We start from the raw sequence: 14,934 nt of genomic DNA, 5'->3' as shown, positions 1-14,934 counted from the left end.
ATTGTCTAGTGAACTGACTTTCTCCCTGAACAAAAATTTTATTTAAATGGAAGCCTCATTTTTTGTCAGATTTGCCCACACAGCATTTGATTCGAGTGACCTCTTCAAGACAGAATTCCAGGTTCATTGATGACTGCCACATGTCTATAGTTGTCATACCTTTTACGTCCTCTTTCTTCAATTGGCACCAGATTTTGAACGTTGCTATGGTTGAGTTCAGTGATTACTTGTGTGAGATATCCTAACATGTCAGGATCCAAGATAGACCTTTTTTTTATCGGTGCTATTTTTTTGTGAAGCTCTCAGATACAGATGCAGTTGTTACTTCTTTTTGACAATGTAGTCTTACAGGCAGCAGTAAGAATGGGGATGAGCTGGGACTCCCTGGCTTTGTTTTGATTTAGTGTGGCCTTTTAAAAATCAACAGAAGGTCAGTGTAAATAAATAGACAACAAAAAAACCTAAAGAAGAGGAGCCAGCCTTAACATTTGGCAATGGAGGTTTTGTGACAAGCCTATTGCCTTTTCTCTTTGAGGTCCCTGTCCTTATTGAGCTGCTCTAAATGTCGGTGACAGAGCTCTAAGTGAGACAGCACATACTGTACAGCCAATACCCATTCCTGAAGGAGATTACCCTGTTCTGCACTACCTTAGCTTCCCATTCCCCAAAAGAACAAATTTGTTACTGTTTATGAAGAAAACCTCTAAATAACAGCAGTGTCAGTGATGCAAACACATCTATGAGCATCTGTAAAGAGCCTAGGACAATAGCTCTGAGAGGTTTCAGTTGCCTCATTTTTGTTATGAAATAGTTCCAATGACCTGTGGTGATCATTTAGAGGATGAGGGTTGTTAATTATTTGCCTCCTGGTTAAGAAAGGCCAGGGAGATATGGTGCAGGTCTTACTGTGAGCACATCTCTTTTTGCTATCTTAAGTGCATGATCCCTAGAAGGGACAACTGTTTAATTTAGGTTTAGTTTTTTTAAAGTGTCAAGTTCAAGCCTTACAAGGAGGAGTCTGGAAGTCCTGCATGGACAGGCTGCATTTTGGACAAGGCTAGCTGTTATTTTGGTGACTGTCCATAGGTGGAGTTCGGAAACAACCGGCTTGCATGCTCTGTACCTTGCAATCAGCAGGAATGCAATGGTCTCATTCCTTTGTCAGGATGCTTGTAAAGAAGAGATGTTTTACTCTTTAGCTGCGTGAAATGGCAGGAGAGTCTGCAAGGGGAGAAAGGGCCGAGTGTGCTCTTTTCCTCTCCAGCAGTTTGGTTTTGCATTTTGGGAAAGAAGCATATTGGAGTTCCTCATCAAGAAGAGACAGCTGTGATAAAAGCCAAGACTGAAGAATGCAATGGCGTGGGCCAAGCAGAGCTCGTTAGCCTTTGGGGAAGAGCTGCTGGTAGCTGACTCTGTTCTGGCTCTGTGGTAAGACACAGTGTAGAAATACAAAAGTGTAGGGCTCATTGAAAGTTTCTGATGAAAGTATTTTTCAACAGAAAATACTGAGATTCACTAAGTGACTTGTTTTGTCAGAAGTGATTTTTGGCTTTGGGAAATGTTTTTCATTAAACTACAGAGCATATGCAAAACAGTAACACATTGATTTGGCTGTGCTGTCACGGTGCCTTCCTAGAGTCTATTTTAATTTCATGTTCACATTCTCTTCTCCAAGATGAGGAGAATGTAGTGGGTCCTGAGACATACGCCTTGGTGCGTGGAGCCATCTTGGATGAGAAAACGGGAGCACAAGTATGTGAACTCCAGTTCCCATGCAGAAGGGCATCAATTTGATGACATTAAATATTTTAATTTTCTGGAATCTTTTTGAAGCCTCTTGATTTTTGCCTTTTTTTCCCCCAAAGCAAATACACAATTTCTCTCCACCCCTTACTGCTTTAATGGCAATGTTATCATCTAAACTTTGGTTGGGAAAAGACCTTTTGGCCTAGCCTTGTCAAATAAGTAGGTAAATAGTGGAACCCCACCAGGAGATAAATGAAAATTTATGGGTTTGGGTTTTTTTAAGGGGTGGGTGTTTATTTAACAATAGTGACCAAAAAAAACCATTCTCCAAGAAGCTGACAACTGCTCAGCACTCAAACCAGACTGGAACTTACAAAGTTCTTCAGGAGGTAAGACGAGGGCCATACTAGCTGTCTGATGAATTTCTGTCAGCAGGGCTGGATGCAGAAATGGGAAGTGCATGTCTTCCTATTTAGGTTTCAGGTTTAGGTTTTAGTTTAGGTGTTTTCCCTAAATGTCTGGCCTGTTTCCGCCTTCCTGAGTGGAAGATTGACTGGTGACTCCTAGTCCCTGTGGATGGCAATGCTGCTTCAAGTAGCAAATATAAGTAAACTCCTTTCCTGAAATAGCCTTGGCCATCTTTTGCCCCAGGGTTAGCCTGGAGGGCAGGACATGGCCCTGAAGGACCCTGTGATCATAATTTAGAAGAGAGGCAGAAGAGTTGTGTCTTCAGATGCTATTTCAAAGTTGAAAAAAATTATTTTCCCTCAATTCTTCAGCCAGATCGCTCTTACTTATGGCAACAGTGCTAAAACATGCCAGACAAAGAAAGAGCAATCCTTAAGGAAGCGGATGGGATGTGGGTAAACTATTCTTGGTTGACCTGACTAGCGCTGTGCTGAACCATAGCTGTATGCGAGGCTGCCTTCTCCAGACCTACTTGCATGGCCCATTAGCAAGATTCCCAGTGCTTCAGGAAGGTTTAATTTGAGAACAGGGGTATGTTGGTACACAGATCCAAATTGAGTCTGCTAGTGCACTCCAAGAAATAAGCTGCCCTGGTTACCCAGAGCACAGAGTAGTGTGCTGCAGGGTTAGCTTTGCTGGAGCCAGCTCCACTCCAGGTGAACAACTTCATTCAGCAAAAGCCACGCAGCCCTAGAAGCACAAGGATAGCGTATCTGAGCTAATAAAGCAGGTTTTTACCTCTGTATGGGAAGCATTTCTGCAAACCTGTCCCAGCAGAACTGAGAGTTGAGTGGTTATTTAAAATAAGTGTTAAATTAAATTTTGCATGATCTTGACAACCCATCCACTGGGGGAGGGTGAAATGTTTAGGATCCATTATACTTTGGGAAGTCTTTATATGCTCTGCTCACATGTTTGGACATTCTCAAATATCTGCAGGATCACAACACAAATCCTTAAGGCAAGGTTGAAGTAAAGAGAACTTTCTCTTATGTGTAATTGGGTACAGGAAAACATGTTGCAAGTAAAGGAAACTCAAACACATGTTTGAATACTTTTGGTAAATACTCTTGACATTGTGAAGAATTAAGATGTTATTGCCGGTTTAAATGTGAAATGTCTCCAAAGGCACATCAGTATTGTTTATAAACTATTACTTTAAAAAACCTCTTAATCTACGTAATACCGATCTCCAGTAACAAAAGGAGACCATCAATTAACAGAAATAAATCTGTCACAATGATAACTAAAGGTTTCTGTGATTTTCTACAGAAGTTTGCATTTCTACATTTTAAAAAATTGCATTGAGGGGGAGACTAGTTGTTTGTTCCTTATGAATCAGAGTTGGAGATACATAAAAGATAAGTATGTTCCTCCCCTCCCCACCATGTCTTCTGTAGCCTCTTTTATTTGAGGTGTTTATCTGTGGAGAAGAAGGAAATCAAAAAGAGCGTTAATGAAATTGAGTATGGTCTTTCATAGCTCAGCCAAATTTCTAATGAATAGATTTCTCTGGGTCAAAGCCAAGATCTGTGTATCACTTTGGATGGGGAAAAGCTTTACAGTTGTGTATCTGATTGCTTCACTGGCATCTGTGGGAGGGAAGAAACCTTAAATGTATGAGTGGGGATCATCTGGTTATTTGTGGCATGGTAACAATGTGTATAAAGATATGATCCGACACATATGTCAAAGTAATTCCTGTTGACTGACTTCAGGGAAAATGCATTGTAAATCCAACTACTCAGTGTGCTTGGGATTCTGATACAAAGGTAGTTGCTGTGGAGGATTTTCTGGGGCTTTCACACTATTTATTTTGCAGTCAGGCTGATTTTCTCTGGTTTTAATTCATTTAAGACAAGTCGTCTTTAGAAAAATGAATAAAAAATATCACTCCTTCTTTCCCTTCCCTTCCCATTCCCAAAGTAACCCTCCGTATATGGGAAACACCATGTTAATGTCTTAAATTAGCAGGATGCATCCAGAAACAGCATCTGTAGTTTCTTGATTTCTTTTTTTTTAATAAAGTTCATTTTACCACAAAGTACGTCATTGCTGAAACTGAATTTTTGTAAGAGGTTTCATCTTTACCAACTTTCCTACCACCAAATTCTGAAACTGCTATTTTTAAAATGCTTTTAAAAGTGTTATGTCGGGTGTTTTTTCTAAACCCACAGCTATCAAAGATTCTTGATTTATTGTTATCACAGGCATAGCAGCAATACGGATGTATTTTAAGTGCTCAGACAGGGATGGAAATGGCCTTAACTGTTGCCATGAATGTCTGCCTTGTTCTTCATTGTATGGAGATGATTATGCAAAAAGGGGCACAGGGATTTATTAATTATTCAGAACCAGGTCTGTTTATCTGAAGGAAGTATGTATAAAGTTATACTGAAAGTGTTGCTTTCACTGCCTAGTCGCCAGCCTTGGTAACTAAAGCCCTTACGGCTACCAGTGCTTCCAGTCTCTTGATCCTATGGCAGAGAAATTTGAGCCCATTTTACAGATGAGAGACCGAGGAGGATGGCTTCCCAGGGCAATATGTAGCGTGTGTGACAGGACTGGCTGTTGGATATAGCTGATATTGTCCTCGGCCAGAATTTTAGCAGAAAGTGATCATCCTTTCCAAAGTAGATGAAATTTTCCTCGTTGAGACTGGCCAATTTTCAGTATTTTGTTTCTTCTTGTCCTCTATGAAGTACAAATTGTAATAATAAAGACTAGAATACTTGAGAAAGATGTCTCTCAATTTAGTAAGCTGTGGTTTCTTATGGAAAACCAGCATCTGAGCCATTGATGAAATACAGCAGCCCAGGAGAATAAGAGGCTTACCAGGGTTCGAAAGACCTCCATTTACATAAATATGCACAGACATCTGTTACAGTCATGAGTGACCTGCTGGTTTAAATCATCAGCAGGGGAAACTTGTAGTCGATCAGCATTGCTTGCAGTAGCAGGTGCTACTTTAGGCAACAGGAATTACTGAAGAGGTTTTCGATGAACAAAGACCTTTCCGCTTGCCAAGAGGAGACATACGGGAAATTGAAACAAACGGCACACGCCTACAGTCTTTCATTTGAAATATGTGACAAGAGCGTAGTGTGTGCCTCTGCGTCCAAACCTTAACATGATTAGTTATAGGTATGGTGTGGCTGACAAAGTTGCAAAGTTTATGTCTGAGAAGTACTTATGGCTTTTAAAACCAAACTCCTTAAGTCAGATTCCCAAACAGAAATGAATCATCAAGATTTAATGGAAAATGTTCAAAACAAATTTATCATCTAAACCCAATGTTTTTATCATCAGAGTAATGCCCAAAATAGTAAGTAAAACTGTCATCCTAAAAGGTTACAGTTACTTAAGTGAATAATTGAAGTTTAATTCTTGCTCATCATTAATCAACATAACTTTATATAATGCCAGGATATTTGTATTCCTTGTTGGCACAAGGTATATGGTGTTCTCTCTCTTTTTTTTTCCTCCCTCTTCCCCTGCCCTCTAATAAAATTTGTAATCTTATCTAAAATTTACATTTGTTTCTATTTTATGGGAACTTTATTTAAGTTCACTGTGTAAAATGGTTTTGTAAGGAAAGAATCTGTCTTTACAGTGGATGAACTACTGGACAGAAAACTAGATTACGAACTTGAAGCTGCAAAAAGGTTATGATTTAGTGTGTTACACATGACTATAATTGCCAGCAGTCCTGAAAAGGAAATGCTCCCACAGTAAAAAGGATAGTCCAAAGAACCTGTAGTAAAGCCACAGAAGTAAGAGTTAACATTTGCAAAAACTTCCAAGATTTAAAATGCTCCCTCTGACTCTCTCATATATGTTAAACACTGCTCTTTATTTATAATAAAAGGTCCAGTTCAGTTTGAGTACTTGCTTCACAATATTTAATGGGTGCCTCACTTTGGGATATAACATCTCTAATAACTATGTAAGATCTTTAAATATCTTAATAATTCCCACCTCTGTTTTGATAACAGATTTCATAATAAATCAAGATAAAACAAAACCTGTTCTTTTCTTTCCCTTTGAACAGAGCGTGGATCACACTTCTCGTAAACCTCATCATATTGAGGTTGGGCTAAGATGAGCATAACCAGTGACGAAGTGAATTTCTTGGTGTATCGCTATCTCCAGGAATCGGGTAAATTTCCTGTCTTTCCTCACAACTTCAGATCATAGATGAAATGGGAAAATTGGCTTTTTGCATGGTGTTGTTTTAGGAATGCTGCATTGCGTGTTTCAGAATGATAGAGTAAATATTTCTTGCACAAACCCATGTTTCTTTGAAATCATGGTCTTGAATATAATAAAGGTGCAAACATACGCAGGTACAAAGTAAACATTACAGTTAGGCAAAATAAGAAAATAAATAACAAATGTTTTTGTAGAGTTATATCATCTCAGCCAAAGTAGTTTTTGGCAGCACAGGCACAAAGCACTTGGATTTTGTATCTTTTTTTCTTAGCTACGTGAAATAATTCTGTCAGATACTTAAAGAGGGATTGTCTAAATTAGTTTTATATTGGCTGTAAAGAGAAATTTGCGTGCAAGTGTCTGATGTTTTAGAATTCATTAGGGTAATTATGTATATAAACTGAGCTGCACAAGTGTCAGTGTGGCTCTGTCTTAGTATCACTTCCACCTCTATCTGTTCCCATATCGGAAAATAATTTTACAGGGCTTTTCCTTTTAGAAGGAAAGCCTCTACCTTTCCTTCAAAAACAAGACTGAAATGGAAACTTAAATTTAGGGTCTATTTTGGTTTTGTAGTCTTGATTCCACTCTTTGACTTCAAAAAGTAGAACTTCTCTTCACTAATGGAAAATGTTCTGTTAGTGCAGAGGTGATAGGGGAGGTAAGAAACACTGACAAAGGATTTATAGCCAGGATCCCAGTTTACTTGGTACTGGCCCTATGTTCTGGGTTGGTAAAAGTAGAATTGACTAAAAATACTTCATGTTTTCGTATGCTGAAAGAAACAAACAAAAAAAAATCTGTAAAAAATACATGTCTTCCTATCAGAAAACTCAAAGCCATATTAGAAGAAGCCGTCAAGACTTGAGAGCTGTCTTGGACAGGAAACTAAAATCCCAGCACGTAGAAGATACTGGGTTAGCCTCCTTCTGTTGGTCGTTGTAACTAGCATTCATTACATATTCTGTTTCGATTTATTTCTTTTACTTCCAAGACTATTTCAATCCCAGGAACCCAAATCCCTATGCAAGGAATCTCCACTGAAATGGAGAAGATTGATAATACTTTTTCAGGATTTGGTCTTTTAAAACAGTTCTTTGAGAGTCCAGTTGTGGCTTGTGTTAGAGCTGCTTTCTCACATTATATTCTTCTCTCTAATAATGGAGCTCATAAGAAACAGTCTAGTTCTGGCATGCAATCAGATGAAAGAAAGAGAGGAACTAACAAAACTTAAATTTCACCCTAAGTTTATTTTTTAAAAATAAGCTATTGGGTACCACACTGGAAAGGGCTTTTGAACATTAGAGCAGTGCACAGATGGATGTAATGGAGGCTTAAACAATCCTGAAATTCTTTTACATTGTTGCATTTGTATTGTAGGAAATTCTGTGCAACAGTGTATTAATACAGTAATTTTTCCTGATGTGAAAAAAGACAACCAGCCTTTTTTATTCCTTTTGTTAGATGTATAGGTGGGTTAGTGTTGTGTAGGAGGTTTTAAAAAGTCCATCAAGAATGGCGGTATCAGCCAAATGTCAGGAAAAAGTTCTTCTAGGTAACCCATCTCCCACAAGCAAGCAATCACTTTTGCCATTTTAGGGAGAACTTGACAAATTTTCTTATTAACTGCAAGTTGTACTGCTCTTACCTTCTTATGTAAAGGGCCAAAAGTTTTTCTTACTTGATCCACACATACTAAAGGCATTCACAAAAACATTGTATTTCCACTGTTCTTTTGTATTTTACTCATTTAAGAGAGTAGAAGATGAGTTTAAAAATTTGAAGAAATATTCAAGTATGCTTCAAACTGAGCATATTGAAATCTAGATGCTAGGTATTAATTGAGTAGGTATACCTGATAGTTTGAGAGTAATTCCATTCAGCAAATAAGAGCTATAACCAATCATGAATCCACTAATCAATTTTAAAACTTCTTACATTTATTTTGAAACTTCTTTCATACTGTCATTGTTTTTTCCAAATAAATTTTCATATCTGTATTTTCAGATAAAGTGTATCAATAAGACAGAAATAGTTACACAGCATCTTGCCTTTCCACCTGCTGGTATAAATTCCATAAAATGTGGCAGCAGATGAAAGATGTTTAATCTGTAGCTTCAGAACCAATGCATGCCAAATTTAGAGGGCTAGTGTTTAAATGCAGTTTAAGTTCAAACCCCTACAGTTTAAGGAATTTACTGAAAACAAACTTATTACATTGATTATTTACTAACATTAGCTGAACCCAAAGCTTCTAAAAATTACATCAAGCACAGCCATAAAGGTTGCTTACAAGACCATAAAAAAGTTCAGTTTGTTTTTCAGGTATCTGTCCTTTAATCTTATCCTGTAAAACTTCCTGGCTTTCCCATAAAATGAAGACAAATGGTGGGAGGAAGAGAGAAATGACAAAAGGAAATACATATGGCAGACAAACTGTGTAAAAAGCAAACTGTCCCTATAATAGTTCAAGTATTTTGTGGCTGCAAGGCACAGAAGCACTTGAGATTATTTGAAACGTTATAGCAAAGATGCTGATGTGTACTTCACACTTCATTATGAAAATGCTGGCAGGTCTTCTAGTAGAAGTTCGTCTCTTCTCAAATTGAAGTTAGAAGTGAAATGCAATAATTCTATTTCCTCCTTAACTCTCAAGTCAGACTAGAAAACTTGCAGAGAGTATTAATAGAGTTGAACTGTCTAAACCATTATTGTTGCTTTTTAACAAATCTTGGCATACCAAAGCGAGCTCCAGTGAACTGGTAAAAGCAAATGTTGCACCAGAATTTTTAAAGGTTAAACAAGATGATCCAGGTAACTGTAGGTCAAACAAAATCACTGACAGGTTGAAACTAGATACTTCCAACAAAAAATAAAGAGATGACATCATCCCTGATACCAGACAGGAGGATAATGGATCTTGTCGAACAAACTTGATACTGCTTTTTGCAAAATCACAAATGAGTTTGACAGAGATAACTGTGCTGACAATAATACAGTTAGACTGCTTTATGACATTTACTTAGTCTTGCAACACTGTGTTTAAAAACAAAATTAAATAACAGTGTGTAAAATCAGTGTAATCCGGGGTTACCAAATGGATTAAAAATGGGCTAACAGAAACATCTTGAAAAGTTATTAGAGTTGGGAAATCTCAAAGGTTGATCTAGTGGGAACTCAGGAATCTGTTCTTGGCGTAATGCTGCTCAGTAACTTTATCAGTTACCTGGAAGGAAATATAAAATGATCTTCGAGTACATTAGCAGATGGAATGAAATGGTAAGTTGTGGTGCTTGATGAGTTATACTGGCTGATCACGTGGTTTAACAGAAAAAAATGCAGCCAGGGAGACTGCTTTGAGTTGCCTGCTGCTGGAGAAGCAGGCTGGAGAAGATCCTGATCCCTTCAGGACTTGGACTAGTTAAGGCTCTAATTGCTTAGCTGTATTCAAATAAGTAACTAAAGAATTGTTTCTTCACAGAAGTGACTCTCTCAGGGTTTATCTATGCCCAGAAAAACAAAGCAGTCAAGCATAATTTCCATTTAGGCTCCATGGGTTGATGGCATAGGAATTCCACCACTGTGGTGGCTAGGTGTTGTCAGTTCCACTCTAGGACCATGAATGCCCCCCTTACTGAGGTGTAAAGATGTAGAGTGTTTAATTTCAGTTTAATATTGTTACTTCCTATCCAAAAGTCAAATCCTGCAATGTTCAGTTTGTTCCTTCTTGAATATGAGCTTTTTGGTGCACAAATTGAAGTGGCCCGATTCTCAAAAGTGGTGAGTGCTTCCAAGCATTGTTTATCCCAGGAGACAAACTTTTAAGTTATATGTATTTGTAGGTGTCTTGATTCCAAGACCACCTTTAAATGAAAAGGTCGGCCTCGGTTGCTGAAGTGAGGCTTACATTATGTCTACACTATGAGTGTACTACCAGTGTGGAAATAGGAGCACACCAAATAATCCTGTGGTGGGCATAGTTATACCAACAAAGCAGGTACATTTGCGAAAGTGAAACAGGACATACCAAAGAAGCCACAGTTCTGTCGTCCAACTTACATTGATTCAGCTTTGCACCTCTTCAAACTCCTGAGAAGCATACTTTTGCGAACAGCCATCCTCACTGCTGACATAGTCCTTCTATTGGTTTTCTTCAGTGAAGAGCTGTGTTTCTAAAAAACCATACAGAATTCAGAATGTAGAGTTTTCACATTCTTCATCTGCCCAAAAGAGAAACAGATAATTATTTGTCTTTTGGAATGAAGGTCAGAGCAGTACAGTGCAATAGGAGTAATAAGGATTCCAAGGAAAATTGAAAAGGGGAGGAGACAGCAAAACCAAGGGAAATCAAATCTCACACATACCTTTTAATCGAAAATGTGCTGCCATCTGTTGTGAGTGACAAATCCTATCATAGGTCCAAATGCTACATTAGATTACCTTCCCTACCCAGCCCAAGTCGTCAGTTCTTACGTGCATGTTTCAGTATAGAATCCTTATCTGAAAATCAGCTCCCCAGTTGTCTGTGGCTTATACAGCTCTCCAGTAGGGCATTTATTGTAGTGGACATCTGGCAATGACTTGTTAGAGTTAAGGTTATGTAACAGTTAACATTTTTACTCATACTTTTACTGTTCAGTTTGAATTTTTCCATGTTTTATGACATATACTTGATAAACTATTCCTTGGTGTACAATCTGTACCATGTCCAAGACAATAAAAACGCTAGCTGGATGCTTTTGTTAAAAAGATGTCAATGGAATTTTTAGCTGCTGGCTTGGGACAATTTACCATTATACTTTAGAATTGTCATTTGTTTTCTTCCCAACCATAAAAATTAAGGCAGCTATTAATGTAGTTGTTTTCCTTCTGTAGATTCATTATGATATCAGCACAGTGGTCTGTTCAGCTCATGGTTGACAGATTTTCCTTGTTTTCCTGAAAGATAAGATTTTTCTCTCAGGTTTTAACCATAGGTTCAAGGGCACATAGAGCACAAAGCATTTCCGTGAATAACAGCACAAAATCCTTTGTAGAGTTAGGCATGTGTGAACACCAGTCTCTCCTGTTAACCACATCCAGGGCGTTTTACTCTCACTCTGCCTTTTAAAATTATGAGAGAATCCAAAATACAGGTACTCTGAAGCTTCTGGGATTTCATCATTGTTATGTTTACCAACTAGATACTAATAGCTGGAATAGTACTAAATTACAGTTTTTCCAATGACATTTAAAATTTTTTTGAAAGGAAGCAATAAAATTTGAAGGAAAATGTCTTTTTTATGGCTCATTCTCTTTTTTAACAAAGAGATTTTATGTTTATACAAAATAGAAGCAGCACAATTTGCTTGGGTAAGTTCTCAGGCAGTAGGGAATGACTGAAGATCAATACTCAGTTCTCTTGACTTTGTGCCTCATGCAGCAGTCTTTACTTAAAATAAGCCTATGTAATTTTTCTCTGAAGTCCATACTTTTTCTGCATGTGATGTGTGTTTAGAGTATTTTGAACACCTGTGTACAGCACAGAGTTCCTGAGTCACAGATGAGAGAAGTGCATGTTGAAAATAGTTCAGATTAAACACAGCATAAAATATTGGCATATATAGGTTAGCTAAATTTGAATTTGCTTTGCTTCAAAGCGAAATGTTTCCTTTGCGTAGGAAGACTGCTGCTAGGTAGAAGGGAAACGTACAGTGCATGGGTTTTGCTTAAATTATTAAAATGTACACCTTGAAGAATAATTCATTAGAAGAATTAATCACTTGGTCAGTAAGGCACTTGTCCAGCATGACAGCAAAAACAATAGTGTTCACTGATGGTAGAGGCAGTAGATAAAAAATTCTATTTTGACTTTATTGTTTTCTTCCGATTTGTCTCATTAGGATCATAGGATAGTTCAGGCTGGATGGTATCACAGGAGATGACAGAACCAGAGAATAGTTGGACATCATCTAGTCCAACTCCACTGCTGCTCACAGCAGGGTTAGCTGCAGCAGGTTGCTCCGGGCAGTGTCCACTCAGGTTCTGAGTATCTTCAAGGATGGAGAGTCCACAACCTGCCTGGACAGCCTATTCCAATATTCAGTCATTTTGTTTCAATGGAATTCATTTGTGTTTCAGTTTGTGCTCCTTGTCTCTGGTCCTGTAACTGGGCACCACTGGCTTCACCCTCTGCATCCCTTGCATGTATTGATGCACATGAATAAGGTCACCCATGAGCCTTCTCTTCTCCACGCTGAGCAGTCCCAACTCTCTCAATCTCTCCTTGTATGCCAGATGCTCCAGTCCAGTCATCATCTTAGTGGTCTTTTCACTGGACTCTCCAGTATGTCCCTGTCTCTCTTGTAGTAGGGAGCCCAGAACTGGACACAGTACTCCAGGTGTGTCTCACCAGGGCTGAGTTAGAGGGCAAGGGTCCTGTCCATTGACTTGCTGGCAATGGTTTTCGTAGTGCAGCTCAAGATGCTGTTGGCTTGCCTTGCTGCAAGAGCTCACATTCAGCTAGTCCAGACTTCGGCTCAACACTGGGGAACCTCAAAGATCTTTAAAAGAACTTATACATAAAGGTGCTGTTAAACACAATAGTCACTGGAATGCTCTTGAAGCTCTGTACATAGCTGTGATATAATAGTAAGGATGGAGACCTTTTGTTTGCTGAGGGAAAAATACATCCTTGAAACGACATCCTGCCAGCTAGAGATGAAGCACACATTTGAGTGTTGTTTCAGTAACAATCTATGGCTGCACTGTTTGTGTCTACATACATGTTATCACTGGCTCTTGGGCCACATGTATTCTGCCTGCAATGTGGAGTAACTGCACTGATATAAAGACCTTGTGTATTTGCTTAGCTTCTCTTTGCACAGGTGTTTTTGTGCTAGCATAACTGGGTGCTGAACAAGTATTACTGAATAAATAACACATTTTTTAAGGAAATGTGTAAAAACTGGGTGTTTAAAACTGTGCCGTAATTTTCCTGTTTGAGAGCAAAGTTAATACTAAGTACAGTACCTCACAGCAAATGTTAAAAGGTTATAGTCCTAAAATGTATTGAAATCCTCTGAGGAAAGCCTATTACAGGTGTGCTGGGACAATATTTAACATTCTTTTATTATTATTTCAAAGTACTGTTTATGAATTTATAGGTGAATATGTGTTTCTAAATGCAGTATGAATGAGATGCTAACTGTATTATTCAGGAACTGGTAGGACTGTAGGCAGGAATTCTTTCACCTTTTCGGCTGTACAATCACGAGGCTTTGGAGCAATACAAGCTCCTTTCTTAATTCTCATGGTTTAGCACAGATCTGATTTGTGGGCGTGAAGCCCTATTTATATGATGTGTTATCCTCTTTAGGGCCAGCGTACTCAATTATAAAAAAATTACTTCAGCATATGATCCAAATCTCTGATATACTGGAAGTTGGATATAGAACCAACATTTGTGACCTTTCATGAATTATTTGAGATAAATGAAGCCACAGTGTTGTTCGAGGCGTGGAATATGTGTTAAAGTGACTCTTGAGTAAGGACACTTGAGAAATTTGACAAAAAACCATTTTGGTTTAAATAAAAGTGTTTCCTAAAAGCCACCCCAGAATGAACATTCCGATCTAATGAGAAACCATCTGTAGCTATATATATAGCATATAATGTAACATAATATATATAACCCCCCCAGTATAATGTGTATGTAGTAAAAAATAGTGTACTATCAAAAGGGTATATAAGAGGTTTTAATAAACAGCTGCTACGTTTCTTTTTCTAGTCTCTCCCGTACTTTCTGTATTTCTTTTAAACTGTGGAGGAAGTGACTGTATGATTCCAGAAACAGTGAGACTGACTCTGAATTTGAAATTACACTTCATAGTTGGAGGATGGGTGACTGATGAAAAGACAAATCCATTTCTCAAATAAGAACTGTATTATTGTGCACAGTTTCTATCTCTGCTAGTAATCATTTACTGTCTTTGCAAATACTAACTACATTTTAAGAAAATCAAGGTCATCATTAGAAGACAAGCTTTATTGGGCTGCAATTCCAAAAACTTTTTTTTTTTTTTTTAACTTATCAAAGCTACAGATCTTGGGAAGGATGAAGCTAATAGGTTAAAGGTAAATACTTCTCCCAGCTTCCTTTAGAGATAAGCAGATTGGTTTCTAAGCCAACAGCACCTGTGTGAGTCAAAACCACATTGCGTACTTTTTTTGTAGAACAGTTGAGCGCATATAGCAGTATTTGATGGTCAGCTTCCCAAAATCCAGATTCTACAATGGATAGGAAAAAATATTTTTACAGCTAAAGAAGTTATTGCTTTTGTCATAATTTGTTCTGGTTATATTTTCAAAAGAATGTAATAAGCTGTATGAGAGACATTTTTATGTGCGTTTACATACACAGACTTAGAGTGAAAAGATACCTTCTTTATATAATTACATATAAACAATAGTTTCACATGTTTTGTGGTGCCATTCAAGAGGTCCTTCTGAAAACTTCTTCCCCTGTGT

General features: G+C 38.0%; 1 protein-coding gene across 1 annotated transcript in view; it reads left to right on the top strand.

Moving 5' to 3' along the window:
- TBL1X (transducin beta like 1 X-linked) overlaps nucleotides 1-14,934 on the top strand; it is a 200,913-nt gene that overhangs the window by 137,650 nt on the left and 48,329 nt on the right. The window contains exon 4 of the mRNA XM_074907404.1: nucleotides 6,266-6,373. Coding sequence (XP_074763505.1) covers nucleotides 6,316-6,373 — 58 coding nt within the window. The 5' untranslated portion in view covers nucleotides 6,266-6,315. The remainder of the gene's footprint in view (nucleotides 1-6,265; nucleotides 6,374-14,934) is intronic.

Source organism: Athene noctua, chromosome 1 (assembly GCF_965140245.1).
Source record: "Athene noctua chromosome 1, bAthNoc1.hap1.1, whole genome shotgun sequence".
In the NCBI taxonomy this organism is placed as follows: Eukaryota; Metazoa; Chordata; class Aves; order Strigiformes; family Strigidae; genus Athene; species Athene noctua.
Note: the sequence above shows the minus strand (reverse complement) of the source record. Positions and strands in the feature narration are given on the sequence as shown.